The sequence below is a fragment of the Echinops telfairi genome, unplaced genomic scaffold (genome assembly GCF_000313985.2).
Source record: "Echinops telfairi isolate 266 unplaced genomic scaffold, ASM31398v2 ScPeMD7_443;HRSCAF=831, whole genome shotgun sequence".
Taxonomy (NCBI): domain Eukaryota; kingdom Metazoa; phylum Chordata; class Mammalia; order Afrosoricida; family Tenrecidae; genus Echinops; species Echinops telfairi.
Window position 1 is genome coordinate 26418546 of NW_022104341.1, and position 25129 is coordinate 26443674.

At 40.5% G+C, this 25129-nt stretch overlaps 1 protein-coding gene across 6 annotated transcripts in view; it reads left to right on the forward strand.

Moving 5' to 3' along the window:
• The window catches only part of EVI5 (ecotropic viral integration site 5), a 175648-nt gene that overhangs the window by 19088 nt on the left and 131431 nt on the right, over positions 1 to 25129 (forward strand). For 5 of the 6 annotated variants that reach the window (XM_013003877.3, XM_030886090.2, XM_045292124.1 and 2 more), the window contains exons 2-6: positions 4833 to 5022; positions 6385 to 6609; positions 7455 to 7529; positions 13991 to 14116; positions 20556 to 20699. In XM_013003877.3, the coding sequence (XP_012859331.1) occupies positions 4833 to 5022; positions 6385 to 6609; positions 7455 to 7529; positions 13991 to 14116; positions 20556 to 20699 (760 nt within the window). The remainder of the gene's footprint in view (positions 1 to 4832; positions 5023 to 6384; positions 6610 to 7454; positions 7530 to 13990; positions 14117 to 20555; positions 20700 to 25129) is intronic. The other variant, XM_045292125.1, reaches the window with a different exon arrangement.

Here is a 25129-nt window from a genome sequence, read left to right on the forward strand (position 1 = left end):
CTGTCCGACGTCTCCTTTCACCCACTTTTTTTTTCTGTTGTCTGTCCCCCAGGGAGGAGGTCACATATAGTTCCTTTTAATTGGTTCCCTCTTTCCAGCCCACTCTCCCTCTACCCTCCCAGTATCGCCACTCACACCACTGCTCCTGAAGGGATCATCCGCCCTGTGTCTCCATTTCCTATCTGTACAGTGTCCATCCTCTGGTCTAGCCAGACTGTAGCATTCTTTTATGGCCTACTCGTGAGTTCATTGGATAGTCCTGCTTATCCCATAATTTGCAAATCAGTGATCTCTAAAACCATTATGATTCTCTAAAATCTGCCCTGTCGATAATTAGAAAAAGCAACAGTTTTATTGGGTCATAATCCAAATATCATACCATTCAATACTTGGGTCATATCAAGAAATCTATACAGTCATTACCACAATCAGTTTTACAACATTTTCTTCTTTTTAGTCATTGTTGTTAACTCCCTATTCCTCCCCAACCTCCCCTGCCACACCCCCAAGGGACCGTTAATCCAGTTACTGTCTCTGTAGATTCACCATCCTGGATTTCACACACCAAAAAGTGTAGACAGAGTCAAAGAAGCTAACACAAAACAAAATAAAACGGAGAAAAACCCAAGTTGGAAAGAAAATAGACAGTATTAAAAACTAGTACAACTTTAAAGTGGGTCAAAAGGAAAAGCAAATGATAAGCTATTGGATTTTAACCTGGTTATATCTGCCCTAATATATTTTCCAATATATCCTATGTGATAGCAAAGCTATTCACATCCCTGGTCTATGTTTTGAGGGGATTCACTGGAGGATTATGTGTACCTCACCTTCACTTTGTTTTAAACTGCTAGATCTTTTTTAAAATTACATATATATTTATTCATATATAATTCAATTTAATCATTTAATCACATTAAGAAAAGTTGCACAATTATCACCACAATCAATTTTGGAATATTTCATTCCCATATTCATTGTTATTAGCTAACCCAAACTCCCCTGCCATGCCCCTAGGTAATCATTTATCCATTTACTTTCTCTATATAGTACCTGTCATGGATTTCATACACAGAATATCACTCAATACAAAATTAGGTAGAAAACAATTAAATAATTTTTGTTCAATGAAAAATAAACTAGAGGAAAACCTCAAAAAGCAGAAAATATTGAAAATTGAAACAACCTTAAAATTGATCAAAAGGGGAGATCAAATGAATTTTTACTGAATGGACATGTGATTTTATTTTTTAGTCTTTTTATTGGGGGTTATTAAACAGCTCTTTGCTAGAACTTTTAAATGTGTCACAAAGGGGATCCAATCAGATGTTACATTTTAACCTTTCAAAATTTGATGTTACATTTTAATCTACTGTAATCATCTTTACAATACTCTCTGTTTAATAACGAGGCTATTCACATCCCTCAACTATGGTCAGAGGGAAGTCACCGGAGGTTTGATCTATGTGTAGATCCTGCTAATGGATTGTGGGCTTCTGCAAAGCAGAGTACCCAATTAAAGCTCTGCTACCATTCCCTTCCACTCATGAATTTGGATTATATTATTTACGATCACACAGGGTCACACATGCTAGTGTGCTTCTTCCATGTGGACTTAGTTGACACCTCACTTGGCTGGCTGCTTATTCGAAGATAACTTTTTAAGACCCCAGAAGCAATTCTTTCTGATAGCCAAGCATCATCTAGTTTCTTCACTGTGTTTTGCTGTAGCACCCATATCTTCTGTGATCTCCCCCCCCACCTCCTCTCTTCATGAAGGTGCATGAATGCTCTTTCATATATGAAGGGGTACCCCCGCAAAATATGCTCATTTGGTTTTTTTAATGTGAGGGGGTTTGTTTTACCAGGTCAGACTTAACCTTTCTATTTAAAGATTCTGAAAAGAAGCCTAAGAGTGTGTGACAACAAAGGCCTGATTTGTGGCAGATGGGGGACTGGTTTTGCCACCACAACAGTGCACCTGTTCACACAGCCATTCAGTGTGCCAGTTTTTGGCAAAGAACAACATGCCTCTCTTGCCTCAGCAACTTTCTCACCTGACCCCACACTGTGCAACTTCTTTTTGTTTCTGTAAATGCAGAGGGACGTGAAAGGATGGCAATTTGACGATGTAGAAGAGCCATCCAAACAGATGTTTGAAAAATGTTTCCAAGAATGGAATTGCAGATTTGACCTATGTATTAAGTGTAATGGAGAGTACTTTGAAAGTGATAAGGCTGTTTTGTAAAAAAACTTAAATACAGAACTAAGGAGAGGGTATTCTGGGGTTTTTTTGGGTACCCCTTTTTTACTATTATATTTTAAAATGATGTAGCTTAGTAAGTATCATTTTCTCTTAAATGCTTATCTATTTAAAGTAGTAACGAATATAATTTTATGGCATATAATAAGCATTCAATGAATATGTTAGGGAAACAAGAAACTTAGGATCAAGTTTATTATTTTAATAGTTTCTCTCTCATTTTGAATTCTTGTTTATTTATATCAGCCATTGCCATCTTATAGTGACCACTATAGGGCAGAATAGAACTAACTTCTTGCTAGGGTTTCCAAGGCTTTAAGTCTTCATAGGAGCGATGACTTCATCTTTCTTCCACCAGAGCAGTTGAGGGATTTGAACTGCTGACCTTGTAGTTAGCACTGGAATAACCCACTACACCACCAGAGTACATTAATTTTTCTGTAAGACACATTAGGGAATTAAAGTAAAACAATTTCTTTTAAATAGAGAATATTTATTATAGTAAATAGTTGACTTTCAGTTTAGCTGTTTTATAAGCTTTGTACGAGAAATTTTAGTTTTACTATTGTTGCCATGAAAAATATTAAATTATCCCATGAGTAAAGATTGTATTTCATTAATTTATATTATTTTATTGAAAATGATGTGAGATTGAGACATTTTCTTACAAATATGATCATAGTAATTTTCTTTAAGATTTAATGTATTTCATACTGAATTTAATACTCGCAAGGTTATGAAGATATGCATAAAATAGAAATTTGACTATCAAGTGGTGTTTCTGTATTCTGATAAATGACATACATTTCTTTTTTGGAACATTTTGTGGTTTGGTGGAAATTTTACAGAACAAATTAGTTTCCCATTAAAAACATCATGCACATGTTGTTTTCTGACTGTTTATAATCCATTTTATGTAGCAGTGCACTTCCCACTTCCTCTCTGAGTTTCCTGTTTTCATTTGCTCATCTTTCCTCCCCTCCTGTCGTCTGAATTTTGATTTTGGGCAAATGCTATCATTTTGGTCTTGTGTGGTTGATTGTTTAGTGGAGTCCATTCCTCATAGATATTATTGTTCACATTATAGTCTTGTGTATTGCTTGACTGAAAATTGATAACTGTTAGTGGGTTCAGTTCCAGGACTGGAGCAATGTCCAGAGGCACAGTTTTGTGAATTCCACCACTCTCTTATCAGACAGGCCAGTAAAGTCTCGTCTTTTTTATGGGTTTGAATTTTGTTTTACACTCCCCCGCCCGCCCTTTCTATTTGGAACTTTTGTTGTGATCTTGAGGAGAGCATTGGGCAGTGGGAGCCGGGCAGTAGACCCCTCTGGTCTCAAGTTAGTGGAGGCTGTGGTTCATAGTCCTTCAGACTAATTGTTTCCTTGGGGCTTGGATTTCCTTCACTTTTCTTTGCCCTGGATGGGAAAGACCAGTACTTGTAGCTCGTGTGCCACATGGCTCTTTCTTCGTTTTCATCGTTTATAAGTTAGTGTTGGGAGCATTTCTTATCCCTTAAGTAGATGACTTTTCTGAAAGAATTACTGGAAGTAACCATGCTTAAGTACACAAATGAGAGGTTTTAGGACCCTTGTTATTTGAATGATATAATTTATATCTTAATCATGTGATGGAATGACTTGATTTTCAACCTGTTGTATAGCTTATGCAAGTATGAAAGAAATAATGAGTTTGATGTGCTGAGTCATTGAATGCATTTTTAAAATTATCTTCACTTCTTTCTACAAGTAAGAGAGAGGGAGGCCAAAGACAGAGTGGTAAAATAAAAGGTAAGTGGAGCCTTAAGAGTGAAGAGATGCCAGTGTAACAGCACAAGCCCAGTGAGAAATAGCAGCGGTGCCTTCCTTGGCCTGAGTTTTGGGGAGACAGTAGGAAATGTGGAGTACTAAGTCAATTATAGTTCTTCCCATCTTCCCCTGGTCAGTGCAACCCTGTTGTTGCCACAAAAAATATGAGTCCAGCTTCATCCATTTGTTTTCACTTTTCAAGAGAATCCAGAATTATAAATAACTAAAAATGTGTGTAAATAAATATATTAAATCTCATAATTTAAAAATGATAGTAATAATGTACACTTTTTTATATTATATGTGCCAAAAAAATACTTGTTTTGGCAGATTAAGTGATGCATGTGTGAAAGTGAAGAGGAAAAGAAATTGGTTAATCTGTGTGACCCTGCCTTACTTATTTATAGCCTGACACGTTGTAAATATAATATGACTAGTTATGACTTAGGATTTGTTGTACCTCTTCTAAATACACATTAGAAGAATGAAGGAAAGGAAATGATAGTGGGGCTAATAAGCACTGAAACATTTAACATAATTTGCTATTTAAAAATTGGAAACAGCTAAACTTAGATGAAAAAATAAATCAGTTATTTTATTGGTACTAACAGAAATATTTTAAAAAAGAAAGTATGCACATTATTAAAACTGTTTTAAAAGGGTACGTTTTTCTGTAGTAAAGTTCTAAGATAAGTGTTACCATTGCTTTATCAAGCATGACTGTAAAGTCAGGTCTTGAGCAGTTTTTCATTATGTTTTAGATTGTTAGAGACGGACAGCAAGTCTTTAAGATCTGTGAACGGGTCAAGAAGGAACAGTGGCTCCTCTCTCGTTTCAAGCTCTTCCGCCTCTAGCAACCTCAGCCACCTTGAAGAAGATTCTTGGCTTCTCTGGGGAAGAATTGTTAATGATTGGGAAGATGTACGCAAAAAGAAGGAAAAGCAAGTTAAGGTACTCCTTTTGTTATTGTTCACATTCTTTCCTGCATCCCAAAGGAGGACATTGAACTGCAGACTCATTGTCCTAGAGTCAGTGCCGACTTACAGCGACCTCTTGTGAGTCTCCGAGACTGTACTGTCTACCTGACAGAGCCCAGTCTTTCCCTCGAGGACCTGCTGGCGGTTCGCACTGCTGACCATGCGGATCACTGCCAGTGTGAAGCCACTACACCCCCAGGGCTCCTAGAGGAGGACATTAGGCAAGGATTAATAGAGTATTCATTTGAGGATTGTTAAAAAAAATTAGATTCCCAAATTTCCAAACTATGTAACTAAAAGGGCTGCTTCGTGTACGTTCATGCGTTTATGCCTGTAGAATAGTGGTTCTCAACCACCCTAATGCCGCGACCCTTTAATACAGTTCTTCATGTGGTGGTGACCCCAACCATCAAATTATTTTTATTGCTACTTCATAAGTGTCATTTTGCTACTGTTATGAATCCGGCGACCCCTGTGAAAGGGTCGTTTGACCCCCAAAGGGGTGGTGACCAACAGGTTGACAACCGCTGCTGTAGAAGGGGTGACTGGTGAAAGTCAGTTAATGTAAAACTCGTTTTCCTCAAGTCATGTTTAACTCCATAGAGACCCTGCAGGACAGAGTAGAATCGCCCCTCAGAGTTTACGATGGTGCCCTCTTCGCAGAAGCAGACTGCCACGTCTTTCTTTCTCCCATGTACCTTTTGGTTCGCAGTGAAATGCTTAACTACCATGTCACCAGGGCCTCCTTGTCACTACTAAAATTGTAGAAGTATATAACTGGGAATTATTTTAGAAATTAGTTAAGTTCCCGTATTTTACAGATTTGGAATAAAGCGATGACTTCCTTGAATATGTGATACATTTTCCTTCCCCCTCAGTAGCCCTAGGAAAGCTGTTGAGTGTTGTACCATCATCACAGGTCTGTAGATGATCAAGTCCACCTTCAGGAAGGAGCCCTGGTGGTCAGTGGGTTCCGAGCTAGGCTGCTCACCGTCGGAGAAGACCAGGCAACCTGCTCCCTGAAGGTGGATGGCTCAGAAGCCCGGAGCAGGTCTCCCTTGTCCCTCAGAATTGACTCGATGGCAGTGAATGTGGCTTTTGGAGTGGTCATCTTCAGACGCCCTACTCTGACAGAAATGACCCAAACTTGTTTTTGATTGTGCAGGTTCCCTCCCTCATCAGACCATCCAAGAGACTATCAGAACCTTGCTGGAGAGGTTCTCTATTCTTGTAAATACTAACCTTGTGAATTATTATTCTCCATGTGTGGTAGGACTTTTTGATAAGGAGGCTTAATAATTTGTCAATTTTTATTTACTTTTATTGTTATTTTTAGGAACTTGTTCGTAAAGGAATTCCCCACCACTTTCGAGCTATAGTTTGGCAACTTCTATGCAGTGCACAAAGTATGCCAATTAAGGATCAGTATTCAGAACTTTTGAAAATGACCTCACCTTGTGAAAAATTGATCCGAAGGGACATTGCAAGAACTTACCCAGAACATAACTTTTTTAAGGAAAAAGATAGCCTTGGACAGGAGGTTTTATTTAACGTAATGAAGGTACGTTCTATATGTTGTTTTAGAAAGATGCATTTTTCCACTGTTGAAAGTATATGTTTCCCATCAGAAAGCATGCATTTCTACCTCAGCTATCAGTTGCTTTGACAAAAAATTTGTCTTCGGCATTAATTTCTGCTCTTTGGGTTTTACTAGAATTTTAAGAAATTAAAAATACCGATGCTATTATAAAAGTCTGGGGAACTTGTTAGAAAATCCATTACATTAACATGAGTTTGCTGATATAAGATAAACTGTTGAACATAGAAAGAGCCTCTATGAAAATGAGTAATTCGCCTTCTTTGAGATTCAAAAAATGGGACAGCCTTTTCTCCTCCTGTCAGCATGTACCCAGACAGGGCGTTTTCCTGCTTGCTGTGGCCAACGCTGTTAAGATACATTACGGTAGCTTCTAAAAGTGTATCATTTTAATGTCCTCCTCCATATTGTCGTCTTGCATTGTTTCTTTTCCTCACAGATACCTCTGTGAAACACTGACATTTTGCTAAACCATTTCAATTTTACCAGTGCTGTACCTTAACATTACTCCTGTTCTAACTTCTTCAGTCAGTATACATTTTACTTGATTGTGTGAAGCGTTAGTGATTTCCTCATTCCCAGTTCCTTTATCTTTCTGGCTTTTTTTGAGACAGCATTTTCCAACTGGTACAAGTTTTGTGATGAGATGTTTGCTTTTGAGATATGTATAGGGTTTCTAGAACAAGGAAGCAATGGCGTTTCTAAAACAGGGATGGTCTTTTGATTCTCCTCTTTGTCAGACATGTTTTAGAGAAGGAAGATATATGCAATGTTAAAGTATCTTGAACACATGATTCTTGGCTTTCCAGGCATATTCTCTGGTGGATCGAGAGGTTGGTTACTGTCAAGGAAGTGCATTCATAGTTGGCTTGTTGCTTATGCAGGTAAGTGAATGTCCAAGTAGACTCCGTTGAAAGTTAGATGGGTGAATTTAAAAATCATGTGTTTTTATTAGTGATAATTGGGTGCTGTGATTCTTTTTGTAAGGCATAATTTCAATAGGCCTATTTAATTTGTATTTTAAAAGTATAAAACTATTAAGATAATATGAATTAATACTCTGCCCTCAAGATTAAATGTCAACTTCTTGGTATATACATGTGTATCGTAATGCTTGCTAAAGCCAACCTGCATTTGCTTAAATCTTACTTGCCCACATTTAATGAGGAATGATCTTTTCCCTGGAGGAGATGGGTTGACACAGTGACTGCAGGCCCAGGCCCTATTTCACTCTGTTGTACGAGGGGTTGCTGCGTGTCTCAACTGACTGGACAGCACACAGCAGCAGAAGCGATCATCGTTTGTCAACCAAAAAAGACCCAATTAAAGTCTTATATAAAAATCCCTCTTATGCCATGGAAATGTTTCCTGTTTAACGTGGAGCAGAGGGCTCTGGTGCTCAGTCTCCTTTAATGCCGCAAGGGTATTTCCATTAGCAGTGGCTTGTTTGGGAGTGGTTTGGATGGTGGACGTCTTCAGAATCGAGAAGCAGAGCAGTTACACCTCTGCAGAGAAAGGAATGTATCATTGTCCTTCAGCCTTAGTAAACGGTGTTAAAGTCCACTATAATCTATAGTCACTCTCAGGATTTTGGTCAGGAAAAGGTACCTCGAAGATAATTGTATTTGATTCACATCGGCTGTACTTTACATTTCAGTTCTGTACTAGCTCTAGATTATTTGAGCTAGATTATTTAACATCTCTCTGAACCACAATGAGAAAGTACTGTGGACTTCTCAGGAGCCATGCTGGTGCAGTGGCCAACCATTAATTGTTCTCTGCCACCAGCTCTGTGGGAGAAAAGACCCGACAGTCTGTTTCCACAAAGAGCAGAGTCTAGGAAATCCTGTGGGGCAGTTCTACGTTGTCTTATAGGCGCTTTATGTCTGCTCTGGCTCACTGTGACCCAGAATCAACTCAGTGTAACACAACTTTCCCAATTCATTGTGAGGTTTACATGAGATAATGTCTGTCGAAGATCTAGCATCGTGTTTGGGACATAGTGGATATGCAGTAAAAGTCCAGTGACTTTCCCACTATCGTGATTCATGGTGGATAAGGCCAGAATCAACCACAGTGTTTCCTGATGCCTTGCTTTCATTTCCCAGCAGTTTTACTTGGATTTTAAAGCTCTATAATTGTCAGAAGTATACAAAAAATATTCCTAAACCTGATTTCAGAGATACACACTGACTGGCTGCCTTACTTCATGCTAGACAGTAAGAATTGTTCTTCATGGTTGTTGGAGGATATGTGCCCACTTTTAAGTCAAATTAGATGATATGCAATAAAAAAGACTAAATTTTGTCTTGTTTTGTTGTGGAGAACATGCATAGCAGAGCACACATTGGTTTTCTCCATGTTCAGTTCAGCGACATTGATTCAACTCTTTGAGTTGCACAAACATTCTCACCTTCCTTTTCTGAATATGCCTTTTCCAGTAACATAAACTCAGGCCCACCCCCCACCCCCATGTGCCCTGTCTCACCTTTTGAGTGTCTGTTGTCAGTTTGATTTCATATAGCTAGTTCCTAGAAAACCAATGTTAAAGGCTGATAATTTTAACTAGTTATTATTGTCTTGTTTTAAGAAGACTTTGGGGGTCATTTTTGGTTTAAATTTTAGAAATTATCTCAGGGCAGCCCTTTCAGGGGTCAGTCTAATCCTCCTGAACTTCACAAAGTCTGGAGTTCATGAGAATTTGAATTTTGTTTTGTATTTCCTCCTTTTGATCAGGATTCATCTATGGAATCTTTGATTACATTGTTCAGCAACCAGGTATCATCACCCATCCAGTTCTTTTGGTCTCATGACAAAGGCGGCAAGTGTCCCATTCACTAAAGCTGGAAAGATAGGTACAGTTGCAGGTAGGGTAGGAGATGTGTGGTATGAAAATATGGGACTTTTCTTCCAATTGCTTTATTTTAATTGAAATAAACTTGGTTATTCATTTAGCTAATTGATTTCCAAACTTATTTGACCTGCTGACCCCTTTTCAGAATGTGAAAACCAAAAACCCTCAGCACCACCACTGCCGCCCCAGCGATTAAAGACGTTTGTGCTATAGCCCGTAATCAAGGGTAAAGCAAAGGGATGAAGAGCAGTTCTGTCCTGCGTGGTCTTACAAGTGCCCCAGGAAACTATGTGACCCACTTGGAAAACACTGATTTAGAGTCAGAATGGGGATGAGATGTTGGGGAAATTGAGAACTGAGAAGAAAGTTTGAAATGGTGGTCTAGAAAATTAACAGTGATTAAATCAGGGTAATACGTTATTCCAGGCAGCATTAAAGACCCACTGACATTATTGTTGTTGTTAGGTGCCGTGGCGTCTTCTCCCAGTCAGAGTTACCCTGTGTACAACAGAATGAAAGCACTGCTCGGTCATGTTCATCCTCACAATCATTCCTGTGCCTGAGGCCATTGTGATCATGAATTCAAAGTGAGACCAGCCTACGGAGTTAAGGGGTTTGTTAGTTTTCTCCTCAGCAACTTTCTGCTACTTAGACTTAGTGGGGTCTTACATTTATCAAAAATTTGCCAGTTGGAGGTATAATAGAGGGAGAGAGAAGAAAAAAATAATTGTGGATGTATGTAAATGAAGAAGCGTAATAGGGTAAGGGACAGGGTGAAGACGAAGAAGTTGGGAATAGAGAACAGGTATGTACTCCAAATGAATCGCAGGCCTGTAAGTTGAGTTCAAAAGTTGTAAATACTTTATTTATATTACTCTTCATTGTAACTCTATGAAATAGGTGCTATTAGTTTGCCCATTTGATAACTGGTAAAACTAAGGAGCAGGCAGATTATATAATTTGCCCAATGCAACATAGCTGTTAAAGTGGATAATCTGGGATTTGAACCATAGTTGGTGTGGCACCAGAACCTGAACAAGTAAGTAAGATCATTGTAGGAAAGAAAGTCAAAGATTTGCTAGGCCAGAGAATTAATCTTCACGAAAATGAGTGGGGGAAGTTTGTAGAGGCCGCACAGAAGAGAGGGGCAGTGGGTGAATTACCTGCTGGTCTGTGTTTCTGGGAGAACAGAGAGCACGTGGGGTGAAAGTGGCAGGGAAGCTCAAGGAGGACACACCTCTCCACCCTCTTCGAGTGCTGTGGGACAGAACATAACTGCCTCAGGGGGAGCCAGGTTTTGGGGGTCAAGTCTCCCTGGAAGAGAGACAGATTTTAGGCAGACGAATAGGTGAAAGGAGTATTTAGAAAAGAGGTTGAGGTTATAGGATATTTTTATATTGGCCGATTTCAAGTGTTGTAAACTGCAGTGGAAATGGACATATCTTACCTCCCCTGGCTTCCCCATTGCCACAAGGCAGGAGTCACACATGACTCCACGCTCCATCCTCTACCTATTCTCATACCAACTGTTCCTCCCACGCCACTCTACATCTGTGCTGGGTCTGATAATCCATTGTATTGGCCACACACAACTCACAGACAGTACTCAGAACGGAAGGGGTTTATTAGGGAAGTCAATAGGTTATCACAAGTCAGGATCAGCAAACAGAAAGGTGACATGTAGTCTTTGTATTCCTCACTTAGCAGCCAAATCTCTTTGTCCAGTTCTCAGCCTCTTGGCCATGTGGTTGATAGCCAAGTCTCTCTCTGGTCCTGTGTGATAGCCACACAGCCCCTTGGCCTTTGCCTCCATGGCCATGAAGACATCCTGCCTGTCACTCTGTCCCACGGTGCCATAGTTTTGGACCAGATGAGGAGAAAGTATCCTGTAGTCTTAGCACTGCTCCTCTGTTTCCAAGACCTAGTCTCTGACGCATCTTGTCTCGGCGGTCTCTGCCACTTCAGACAGAAATCATGAATGTGTTTCCCTTTTCTCAACTTCTGCTTCAAAGTTGGCTCGTCCATATTGCCAGGAAGGTGGTAACAGACCCCCTCAATTTGTGTTGAACACACACTGGTTACCTAGTCTCATTCAGTCATTTGGGGGGAGTTACAAAGACTAGGGTAGAAGAGCCATATTTGGAAATTTCATTCCATCACAATAAGTTCCAGAAGGTTCAGTGGAAAAGTTTAGAGAGAGTTGGAAATAGGGTCAGATAAGGGGAGCAGTAGAGCCACATAAAATGAGAGTTCTGTACAGAAAAGAGCTTGCAACACAGGGAATCCAGGGTAGATAAACCACTCAGGGCCAACAAGGAGAGTATAGATAGCCGGAGGATTAGGGAAGGGTCGGGGGAGAAAGAGGGAACTGATCACAAAGATCAAACTAGAACCCCTTCCCAGGGGGACGAATAACAGAAAAGTGGGTGAGGGGTGATAGAGGACGATGTAAGATATGGAAATAATAATCTATAACTTATCAAGAGTTTGTGATTGAGGGTGGGTGGGGGAGAGAGGGGAAAGAAATGGGGAGTGGATATTGGGCTCAAGTGGGAAGAGAATGTTTTGAAAATGATGATGGCGGCATATGTGCAAATGTGCTTGACACACTGCAGCAATGTATGGATTGTGATAAGAGATGTAAGAGCCCCGATAAAAGTATTAAAAAAAAAAAAAAGATGAGAGTTCTGACATCTTGAGCTTTTTGTAGTGACTGATAGAAACCGTTGGGGTTGTAGAGCTTGAGAGGATTAGTAATAGTGGTCTCCAAGGGAAAACTGTGGCTGAATGTTGGCAGGAAAGAAGGAAGTGGGGGTTTTGCCAAGAGTAATTCTTAACTCCTGTCTGGCTGTGTCGAGGCCAGGGAAAAGGGTATTGTTATTAAAAGTAGTCTTTAGTAATAGGAGATCGATCCATCAGGGGTTCCCTATTTGAAACACACTGCTTTGTGAATGAATGAGCATTAGCTAATTTTATTTTGAGGAAGGTACCTTAGCAAAAAAAACCCAACAAAAACCAACCCATAAAAAAAAGAAAGGCATGCATAAATGTGTTTTGCCTAAATATTCTGAATATCCTTGTAGCTCTTCATAAGCTTTTATTCTCATCTTATTTGATAAAATTTCCCGAGTTACACATGAAATGTGAAACTGTTACCTTTAAGTTTCATTTATAGATTCTTTGAAACTTAGGTTAAAAAAAACCCAAGAACATTTTTGCCATGTATGTTAGATAGGGTTCTCTAGGGAAACAAAACCAGGACACTTAAGATTTTATACATATTTACATAGATAGATAATATACAACATAAGAAATAAACAGCTCATTAGTTTATTAGAGCAGTAAAAACGGCTTAGTGCAACTCACTTCCGTGAGACCGCTAATACACTGACAGTCCTTTAAGTCTTGAGGGCCCCTGGGTGCAAGTCAAGGAAGCAGACCGCTGAGTCCCCTGTAGAGCAATTCAGGCAATCTGGCCACAGGCAGCAAACAGCCAGGCAGGGTACCGATAGTCAGCCAGATGACAGGGTCTGACAGTCCCCAGCTCAAGCGATATATCCTCCAGTAGTTTGGTGAAGCAGGTCTTGAAGGAACCTCAAACTATAGTGACACAGTCCTTGGGTTGGGTGACCCACAGGTAGTGTAGCTTGAAAGTTGAGGCAGAGAACCAGCCTTAAGGCAAGCAGCACACTGGTCTGATCATCAAAGAGCAAGAGATCAGAAAGGTGAGGCTCGTTGAGCCATATATTTCTCCACCCTTCAGTTAATCCCACAAGTGTTCATTGGCCAGGTTGGCATAATAAAACCTACCTATCACACCATTATATTATTTCTCTGATCAGAACCGTCAAAAAGCTTTCTATCTAATTTAAGGTAAAAGTCAAAATTCTCGAGTCCATTTTGCCTTGTAGCAACCCTGTAGGACAGGGGAGTCCTGTGGGTTTCTGAGACTGTAACCCTTTATGGAAACAGAAAGCCTCATCTTTTCCCCCATGGAACAGCTGGTGAGTTCAGATCGCTGACCTTGTAGCTAGCAGCCCAGTGTGTAACCCACTGTGCCACCAGAGCGCCTATCTTACTAGCCCCTTTATTTACTGTATCTTGAACATACCAGGTATCACGGGCCTCTGTATGCATTTCTCTTCCAGGACAGCGTTTGTACAGATACTGTCAATGACTCATTCTCTTGCTTCCTTCAGGATTCCATTCAAATATCAAGAGACCTCCCTTGACTTCCTTACATAAATAGTAGTTTGTTATCCCAGAGCTTTGTATTACTTCGCTTTATTTGATTTCCAAAGCACTTCTCACCATCTGACATATATTAATTTATGTGTGATTTATCGGCTGCCTCCTCTACTAGATAGTTCAAAAGCTCCTTGAGGGTAACGACTGTTTATGTTGGATGGGCACTTGGTTTAAATGTAATGTGGCTTATTTGTGTACCACAGAATATTAAGCTCTATTGCTTTTCTCTCTCTCCTAATGTAGATGCCAGAAGAAGAAGCTTTCTGTGTGTTTGTTAAATTAATGCAAGATTATAGACTACGTGAACTTTTTAAACCAAGTATGGCAGAATTGGGCCTTTGCATGTATCAATTTGAATGCATGATACAGGTAAATGTGCAGTGTTCATGGAAAAGCAATTGTGGGTGTGTACTTTTTTTTCTCTCGGTTTGAGTGACAGCTAAGCAAATAAAAAGCATTAAAGGAACCAAAAGATCAGTATTTTATGAGCTACTGTTCCAAGTTAAGGATCCCTGGTGGTGTAATGGTTGTGTGCCTGGCTGCTAAGAGTATTGTTAGCAGTTTGAAGCCACGAGCCTCTTCATGGGGGGAGACAGTGCTTTCTACTCCATAAAGAGCTACCGTCTCAGAAGCTCACAAGGGCAGTTCTATTCCGTCCTAGAGGTTGTGATGGGTTGGCATAGATTCAGTGGCAGTGAGTTTGGTTTTGGTTTTATTCCAGGCTAGGAGCCCTCTGCCATGGATCTCAATATGGAATTTGACTAATTTTCATATTTAAACTATACATTTGTGCTAAATGTGCCATAATGTTACTAGCTAAGCATGTGGGTATCCTTATTACATTCTATTATACCAGTGGTTCTCAACCTTCCTCATGCTGCGACCCTTTAATACAGTTCCTCATGTGTGGGTACCCCCAACCATACATTTATTTTCGTTGCTGCTTCATCGCTGTCATTTTGCTACTGCTATGGATCATTTGACCCCAGGTTGAGAACCACTGCTACCTAGAGCTTCTGACTGTTGCGTGCTCATGGGTGCCATGACGTTATGGCACTGACATCAGCCCATTTGCTGGGTCCTTTCTGTCGCTTTCAGTCTCTCACCCGTCTTTTTCTTTCCCCCTCACTCTGATAGTGCTCATTTAAGGTGTGCGCCTAGTCACATTGCCCCCTCAGGTCTGGAAGTGAGCTCACTCTGGGGTTGAGTTCCATTATCCTTTAGGTCCTTTTTTAAGGCCCCTTGTATCAGTGGAGAAGGATGTGCCCTTAAGGATAATCAACGTTGGAGATCAAAGTTTCGATGTTTACCCAAGGACAGAGCTCGAGAGAGGTAGGCAACAGCAGGAATGGGGAACAGGAAGCACAGGGAGAGTGGACTGAGTGATGGTATATTGTGATTACAGTCAATGGCATGAAACAGTATGTATGAATTATTCAGTGGAAAATAATCTCTGTTAACCTTCAACAATAACAATAGACAATTAACAATAAAAGGTTAATAGATTTAAAAAGTTAATAGTTAAAAAATACTGGGTATAGTGATTGTATATGATGGAGGGATCAAATTCAAGTGAAAAATACTTCAGAAATATTTCACTTTTCTGGAGTTAATTTTATATACAATATTTTATATAAATATATTCAGTGATATGATGTGAATGTTTTTATTGACTTGAGTTTTAGGGAGCAGAATTTGAAAAATAGATTAATAAATTAGCAGGCATGAGAGCTATTTTGATGAATCTCAGGAAAAATACCACAGGAATTATAAGCACCTCGGATGGGGTGGAAAGGGGGAACCGATTAAAGGATCTAGATATAACCTGCTCCTTGGGGGACAGACAACAGAAAAGTGGGTGAAGGGAGATGTCAGACAGTGCAAGATAGGACAAAATAATAAATTATTATCAAGGGTTCATGAGGGAGGTGGGAGCGGGGAGGGAGGGGAAAAATTGAGCTGATGCTGGGGGCTTAGGTGGAGAGCAAATGTTTTGAGAATGATGAGGGCAATGAATGTACAGATGTGCTTTACACAATGTATGGATGTATGGATTGTGATAAGAGTTATATGAGCCCCCAATAAAATTATTTTTTAAGTTGTTTTTAATAACTTTATTATGCTTTGGGATCCCTGGTGGAGTAATGGTTACATGTTGGGCTGCTAGCCTCTAGGTCAGCAGTTCAAAACCAGCAGGTTCTCTTCTGGAGAAAGATGAGGCTTTCTGCTCCTGCGAACAGGTACAGTGTCAGAAACCTCCAGGGGCAGTTTTTCCCTGTCCTATAGGGTTGCCAAGAGTCAGACTCAACTTGATGCCAATGGGTTTGGTTTGGAGTCTGTTTTATTGTGCTGTATGGGAAAGTCCTGGAGGTGTAGTAGGTTGCATACGGAGCAGGTCAGCAGTTTGAACCCACTAGCCGCTCCACAGGGGAAGACCGGCTTTCTGCTCCTGTAAGATTGACAACCTCAGAATGCCACAGGGGTGGTTCTACTCCATCTGTAGGTCACTGTGTGTCAGAACTGACTCCATGGCAGTGAGTTTTTTCTTCTGGTTTAGGTGAAGGTTTACATAGCAAATTCATTTTCCAATCAGTAGTTTACTCTCAAGTTGTTCCGTGGCAATGCCCACAAACCTTATAGTTTATCAGCTCTCTTTATTTTCTCCCTGGCTTTCCATTTCTGTTTGTCTGGTTTCCCTGCCGCTTCCTAAGCTGTCTGGTTTGGGGCAAACGTTGCCCTTTTGGGCTTGCTTAGTTGATTATTCGAAAGCACACAATCTTTAAGGTTGTTACCATTCGTTTCTCAGTTCCCGCTGATTATTTGGCCAAAAGATGCTTTCTAGCACAGGGATGTTTTCAGTTAGAAGGTTGCCTTAGGGCTAGAATCTTGGGGATTACTCTGATCTCCTTTGGCAAGTCTGTCTAGTTTTTTCTTTCCTCTTAATTGAAATTGGTTCTACATTTTTTACTCATTCCTTTTAAAAAAAAAATCATTTTACTGGGGCTCGTACAACTCTTATCACAATCCACTCCTCCATCCATTGTGTCAAGCACACTGGTGATACATTTGCCGGGACTTCATCGGGGTAGTTGATAGTGGTAGTCAGATACCAACTAGTTTTTCTTATCTCAGGTTAAAGGAGGCTGTGGTTCATGTGGGACCATTTTTTAAAAATCATTTTATTAGGGGCTCATACAACTCTTATCACAACCCATACATACATCAATTTCTTCACTACATTTGCTGATTCACCCGCTTTGTCTTCAGCAATTGTATTGAGAAGGTGAGCATCATAGAATGCCAATTTAATAGAAGAAAGTATTCTGGCATTGAGGTACTTGAGTGGAGGCCCAATGTCCTTCTGCTATCTTATCATTAAACCTATAAATATATGCACATAGATCTATTTCCCATCCTCATATATAAATACTTTTACATATGTACATGCCTTTATTTAGACCTCTATAGATGCCCTTTGCCTCCTAGCTCTTTCCTCTATTTCCTTTGACTTTCCTCTTGTCCCACTATGATGCTCAGTCTTCATTTGGGTTTCAGTAATTCCTTTTGGTTACATTACCCTTGATCACGCCCTACCAGGCCTCCTAAACCCTCCTCACCACCGATTTGGATCACTTGTTGTTTCCTTGTCCCTGGGTTTGTTAACACCACTACCTTTCCCCCCACCTCCCCCTCTCCCATGCCCCCCCAGAACTGTCAGTTCCATTGTTTTCTCCTCCAGATTGTTCATCCAGCCTATCTTATTTTAGACAGAACTGCAGAGATTAATAACGTGCACAAAAACAAGACAGAGCAAAACCAAGCAACAATATACAACAAAACAACAACAAACCAATGACAAAAAAACAAAACAAAACACAACAAGAAAGAAAAGCTTGTAGTTAGTTCAAGGACTGTTTGTTGGCCTTTAGGAGTGTTTTCCAGTCCAGTCAGTTGGGGCACCAAGCCCTGGCCCCAAAGTCCACCTTCAGCATTCCCTGGAGACCTCGCCACTCTGTTCCCTTGCTGTTCTGTTGCACCCCCTTAGTGTTTTGTCTCAGTGTAGCGGGATCAGATCGGGTGCAATTTCCACACTGTCTCTGGTGTTGTTCCCTGTAGGGCTATGGGTCAGTGAGGGACGTTGTGTCTCATAGTGGGGCTGGCCATGTGGTCTTCTCTGCACTGGCTGCTCATATCGAGAACCTTGTCCTCAAGGCCTGGTGGGCCAGGATGTGCTCCACTCTCTCCTCCTCCCCCTTCATCTGCTCCTGTGTGCTCCGATCAGATATATCCCTCTCCCGGAGCTGCAGATTCAGTGCCGTCCTTTGAAATAAATTCTTCTGGGGGGAGGGGCAGGTGTCCATGTAGTAGTTGGGATTGGGGCTGGCCCATGTGGGACCATTTATCTTTTGTACTTGTTGCTTCTCTGAGGCATAATTTTTCTTTGCTTCACTCAGGAAGATGTGTTCCCTAGATGGTAGCTTGGAAGCTTTTAAGACCCCAGATGGTGCTTATCAGACTAGGATATCTAGAATATTATCTTTATGAGCTGTATCTTACCAGTTGATATAAATGCCCCCTGAGCTTATGTTCCTTGGTCTTCAGTTCCACTAGTTCAGTTCCTGTGTCTAAATAGTTTCTATAACTGATCAAACAAATTATAATCAAAACATACAATGGGCAGCATTGAGAAGAGCAAGAATTCCAGAGTACATTACTGTGTTCTTGTAGAGCCTCTCCATAGAATGAGATACAGTTGTTCAAACAGAATTCATGGCTTAAAATCGGAGAAGGTGTGTATCAAGGTTATATCCTTTGTGTGCTAAACAGATAATCCAAGAAGCTAGACTATACGAAGAAGAGCATGGTAGCAAGATTGTAGCAAGACTCATTCATAACCTGCGATATGCAGATGACAAGATATTGCTTGCTGAAAGCCAAGAGGGCGTGAAGCACTTATTGATGGAGATCAATGACTATAGCCTTTTGTATGTGTTACAACTCAATGTAAAGAAAACAAAAATACAACTGGAGCAATATGGAGTAACATGACAAATGGAGAGAATTTTGAAGTTATCATGAAAATTTACTTGGACCCACCACAATCAGCAGTGTGGAAGTGGTGGTTAGAAAAATTATGTGTCTATTGCATTGTGGGTATCTGGTAAGAGACTTCCTTAAAGTGCTAAAAAGCAAAGGTATCATTTTTAGGACCAATGTACACCTAGCTTAAGCCCTGGTGTTTTTATTTACCTCATATGCCTGTGGAAGCTTGACATTGAATAAAGAAGACCAAGGAAGAATCAGTACCTTTGATTTTTGGGACTGGTGAATGTTGACTATACTGTGGACTTCTAGAAGAACAAACGACTCCTGCTGGAAGAAGTACAACCACAATACTCCTTAGAAGTGAGGCTCTCGAGACTTTGGACATGTTATCTGAAGGAACCAGTCCCTATAGAAGAATTTCGTGCTTGGTAAAGTAGAAGAATCTCAGAGAAGATCAGTTAATACAGTGGTTGCAACAGTGGTCTCAAGCATGCCAGTGATTGTTGCACACAGAACCAGCCCAGCATTTTTCTCCTCCATTTCTAGGGCTCCTCTGCCTACTGTCAAACAGTCATTTCTTTGCTCTCGTAGGGACCTGTAGGGCTGCAGGGTAGAACTGCCCCGTGGATGTTTGAGACTGGGAGTAGAAAGCCTCATCTTTCCTCCATCATTTCCAGTACAAGGAAGGAAAGATGCAAAATACTTAGTCTTTTAAAGAAAACTCTGAGTAGGTCTTTTATTTTTTTCTTATGAGATAGATTTATTCATTCCAATTATCTCTGTGATCAATACTTATTTTTTTTCTTTTAATAATTTTATTGGGGACTCTTACAGTTCTTAAAAGATTCCATATATCAATTGTGTCATACATAATTATACATATGTTACCATCGTCATTTTCTTAACATTTTATTTCTACTTGAGCCCTTGGTATCCGCTCCCCCCACTTCGCGACCCCTTTATAAATGATAGATTATTATTGTTTTCATATCTTACAGCAATCGCTGCCTCCCTTCACCCATGTGTCTGTTGTTCATCCCCCGGGGTGGGTGTGTGTGGGAGGGGGCGGGAGGGATGCGTAAATCATTGCCATCGTGAAGTAGGTCTTAAGATGATTCTAAATTAGATTTTTCCCTTTTTCCAAAAATAATAGACCTCCCCAAAACAATTTTAAAAGGGGGGAGGGGAGGGTATGAGGCAGCTCTAGGTTATAGATGATAGCTAATAAAATGTGAAAACACCTGAAATTTAAAAGTAAAATAAAACAATAGCCCCATTTTGATCAACCTTAAATGCTCAGTTTGATCTTTTCAGTTAATTTGTTACTGATGTTTTAAATTACCAGAGTTACTGAAGCATCTGTGTTTAAGGAGAAGAAGGTAGAAGGGAAATGAAAGGTGGGTGATGGTAGGTAACACCTGGAAGTTTTGTTTTTTAACCTGGAAGAATTTCAGCATAATTTTTTTCTAAAATATTGTAGCTTAAGACAGGACCTAGAATGACAGACAACAATGTATTCACAAATAAATAAACAATTATAAAAATCTCATTTTTTTTAACTTTCAGCCAGAATTCCAACTACACACCATTCCTCCCTGCTCTGATAGTAACCACTGTTGTGAACATATTGATTTTTATCGCTTAGCCTTTTAATGTGAGGCCCATTGTGTAGCATCCGCTATTGGCTGATGTAATGCATATACAAAGACCTAATTTAAACATTCAGTTTATATGTTTTGAATACTTATTTTCTTCTTTTTAGGAACATCTTCCAGAGCTCTTTGTACACTTTCAGTCTCAGAGTTTTCATACCTCAATGTATGCATCATCCTGGTTTCTGACAATCTTTCTTACAACTTTTCCACTATCAATCGCAACAAGGATATTTGATATTTTTATGTCTGAGGTAAGTTAATGGGTAGACTAGGGGCCCTGGGTGGGGGTAATGGTCAAGTGAGCAACCACTGACAGAAAGGCCAGCAAATCAGACCCATCTAGAGGCATCTTGGAAGTCAGGCCTGGTGAGCTGCACCCAGAATGTCAGTGTTGAAAACCCTGTGGGACAGTTCTGCTTTGACACTTGGGGTCACGATGAGCCAGAATTAAATCAATAGCAGCTGACAGCGATAACAGTGGGTACAGTGGTAGTAAGAGAGTTGAGTAAAGGGATTGGTGGGCAGCTAGAGCAGGGCAGGGAGGGCAATATTAAGGCAGACAGACCCATGTGTTTCATGCTGAGCTGCTTACATGGATACTTTGATGTAAAGCTTACAGTAACCCTGTTAGGTAGATAGGATTATTTTCTCCATTTGCTAGGTAATAGGTGTGAAAACTACTGAGGCTTAGAGAAAGTTTAAGTAGCTTGTGTTTGAATACATAGCACCTAATTAGAATAACCAGGATTGAAATGTAGGGCATCAAACACCTAATTAGAATAACCAGGATTGAAATGTAGGGCATCAAATTCTAGAGCATACACCCTTCATCAGACTTCTGGATTACCTTCTGATTGATATTTGTGAGAGTTGATGAAAGGCAAAACTTGATTTGCAGTTAGTATTTTGTATGATGTACAGTATCCAAGGCAAAAAGTATAATATTCAAGTCAGTAAAATTGGACACACACACACACTCCCATCTGAACACATTCCAGGTGATCCTTTTAACTATCAGGGACAGGTAGTGATCTTTGTGTCTGTGCTCTGAACCTGGTGCTAATTGTATCTGGGGAATACTGTTTTCTTTTAAAAAAAATCATTTTATTAGGGGCTCATACAACTCTTATCACAATCTCTTATCACAATCCATACACACATCAATTATGTAAAGCGCATTTGTACATTCATTGCCCTCATCATTCTCAAAACATTTCCTCTCCACTTAAGCCCCCCGCATTAGGTCCTGATTTTTCCCCTCTCTCCCCCCTCCCCCCTCCCGGGAAGACTGCTTTCATTGCCAAGTTAGAGTAGTTAGGAGTTGGCAGAGTTCAAGTTTGTGCATTGAATCTGTACCGCTGCCTGTTTTGTGAAGTATGTTTTCTTGGAACGCATCCACTTCCATTAGTTTCTGTGTTGTCTGCGTCTGCTTTTTGGCTTTAACAGCACTGTTGAGTAGTTGTTACAAATACCAAACGGCCCTCAAAGCCTAGGATATTAGTCATCTGACACTCATCAAATGTTTGCTGATCCCTAGTTAAGATCTCTAAATGTTTGCCTTAATATTATTTTGCCACAACAATAGCCCAATTAAAAAACATACAAACAAAAACTAGAAAACAAGTGCTGGAGAAGTGCAGAGGAATTGGAACTACTGTCCACTGCTGGCGGGTTGTAAACATGTGCAACCAGTGTGGAAAGCAATCTAGTGCGACCTAAAAGAACTGGGAATAGAACAAGTTACGATGATTTTTTAAAAGCTACAATGGCATATTTCACGGTAATTGTGTTAAGAAGGGTTGACTAGAGAAACAAATCCAGAGATAGTCAAGTATGTATAAGAAAGCGCTTTATATCAAAACATCCCTGTCCCAGTCCAACTCAAGTCCGTCAGTCTGATACTAGTCCATAAGTCCCTCTCCAGACTCATGCAGCCACATACAATGATGCAGAATGCAGGAGGATCACAGGCCGGTGGGGGTAAAGTCTGATGGATTCAATGGCAGTGGAAGCATCTCCAGAGCTCTGGCAACAACCAGGGTCAACTAGCAGGAAAATGAAGGCAGAGTGAGAGGGGAGGTTCCCAGGGCCCTCCTTAGAAGGCCACGCCCATAAGGTGGCACCATCAGGCTGACCTCATTGGCAGGTTGAATACCACAATACCACCCTTACACTTTTTTAATATATAAATCATTTTATTGGGGGTTCTTAGAGCTCTTATAACAATCCATACATCAATTGTATCAAACACATTTGTACATATGTTGCCGACATCATTTCCAAGACATTTTCTTTCCACTTGAGCCCTTGGTATCAGCTCCCTACTCCCCTCATGAACCCTAGATAAATGATAAGTTATTATTTTCATATCTTACACCATCTGCTGTCTCCCTTCACCCACATGTCTGTTGTTCGTTATACATCCATCATTGCAATCGGTCCTCCTTTTCCCCCCTTCTCCTCCTCCACCTTTCCTCTACCCTCATGGTATCACTACTTCTATAACTGTTCCTGGGGGATTTATCTGTCCTGGACTCCCATGTGTCCAGAGCTCTTATCTATACCAGTGTTTCTGATCTAGCAACACTTGTAAGGTAGAACTGGGGTCATGATAGAGATGAGAGGAGGCATTAAAGGACTAGAGGAATGTTGTGTTGCACCCTGGCTGACGTGACCCTTCTGTGAGAGGATGTTCAGTTGTCTACAGATGGGCTTTGGGTCTCCACTCCGACCCCCTCATTCGACTCGATATGATTGTTTTGGGTCTTCTGATACCTGAACCCGTTGATGCCTCATGATCACTCAGGCTGGTGTGCTTCTTCCATGTGGGCTTTGTTGCTTCCCTGCTAGATGGCTGCTTGTTTAACTTCAAGCCTTTAAGACCCCAGATACTATATCCTGTAGTAGCCAGGCACCCTCAGCTTTCTTCACCACATTTGCTTATGCACCCATTTTGACTTCAGAGATCATGTCTGGAAGGTGAGCATCACAGAATGCCAGGTGATTAGAACAAAGTGTTCTTGCATTGAGGGACGGCTTCAGTAAAGGCCCAATGTCAATCTGCTACCTTGATACTTGTAAATATATGTACATAGACCTATAGCCCTATCATTATATAGTAATATATTTACACATGTACATGCCTATATTTACACCTCTGTAAATGCCTTGCCTCCTAGTTCTTTCCTATATTTCTTTTTTCTTTCTTTCTGTCCCACTATCATATTTGACCTTTATTTGGCTCTCACTAATTCCTTTTGGCTACCTTGCACTTGATCAAACCCCACCAGGCATTCTACACCCTCCTCACCATTAGTTTTTGATCTCTTGTTATCCCTTGTCTCTGAGTTTGTTGGCTTCCCCCTTCTTTCCCCAGCTCTCTTTCTCTCCCATCCCCGCAGAACTGTCGGTCCCTTTGTTTTCTGCTTGGGATTGTTTATCTTTTCTATCGTATGTAGACAGACATAAAAAAAAAAAGGAAAATAATGGGGGGGGGGCCTATAAATAGTTCCAGGTGTGTCTGCTGACCCTTATGTATGTTTTCCAATTGCGTCTGATGAGGTGCCCTCTGAGTCTGAAATCTACTTTCAGGATTCCTTGGGGATTTTGTTGCTTTGCTCCCCTTGCTGCTCTGTTGCACTCCCTTTGTGTTTCACCCTGGTGTGTGTGTGGGGGGTCAGACCGGGCACAATTCCCTTACACTTTTATATGTCTTCAAGTTGACATGAAATTATGTAATTATCACAATAATGCTAAAATTATTATACTACTGAAGGAAAATTACAATATAGAAAATATTTTGGTGTATTTGAATAGATTACATTAGATAGATGATGCTGATGATAATAATAATAATAATAATAATACACCAACTGGGAATCGAAATGTCATATGACCCAGCAATACCTCTGCCAGTATACCACAAAGAAGTAAGAGACACAACATGAACAGACATTGGCTTTCCTAAATTCATTGCAGCACAGTTCACAATAGCAAGATTCTAGGAACAGCCCAAATGCCCATCAGTAGGAGCATGGATAAAGAAATTCCGGTATATTCCTACAATGGAATACCATACGTCCCTAAAAAGCAATGATGAAACCAGGAAGCACCTCATTCCATGAATGAACCTGGAAAGCATTAGCTGAGTGCAGTTAATCATAAAAGGACAAATAGTGTCTGAGACCACTGCTATATGGGTGAGCACCCAGCCAGAGGCAGGCATCTGTTCTTAAGTCACGTCATCTTCTTAGACAGTCTCCTAAGCAATGGTGAGCTGTGCTTGCCTAATACTCGTTAACTGTACATCTTAAAACACACTTTGAGAGAGGAGGCCTCATCTCAGCTGGGGTCAGTTTCTCATGTTGTGAGGGAGAGGGAGAACAGAAACCCACTCAATTCTTGCTCTATAATATCGTTCTGTGGTCATCCCAAATCAGCAGACACAGGCATTTATTGAACCTAACTGGAAATTCAAGTCCAGAGGAGTAGTGATAGGGTGGACATGTCTGTCTCAGGGAAGGTGATTTCACTTCTGTTGGTAAGTAAACCAGAGTGGGCAACCTGTTCTTAGGAAAAATACATACCATATATACTCATGTATAAGCTGAGTTTTTTAGCACATTTTTTAAAATTAAATGATCGTTTTATTAGGGGCTCATACAACTCATCACAATCTGTA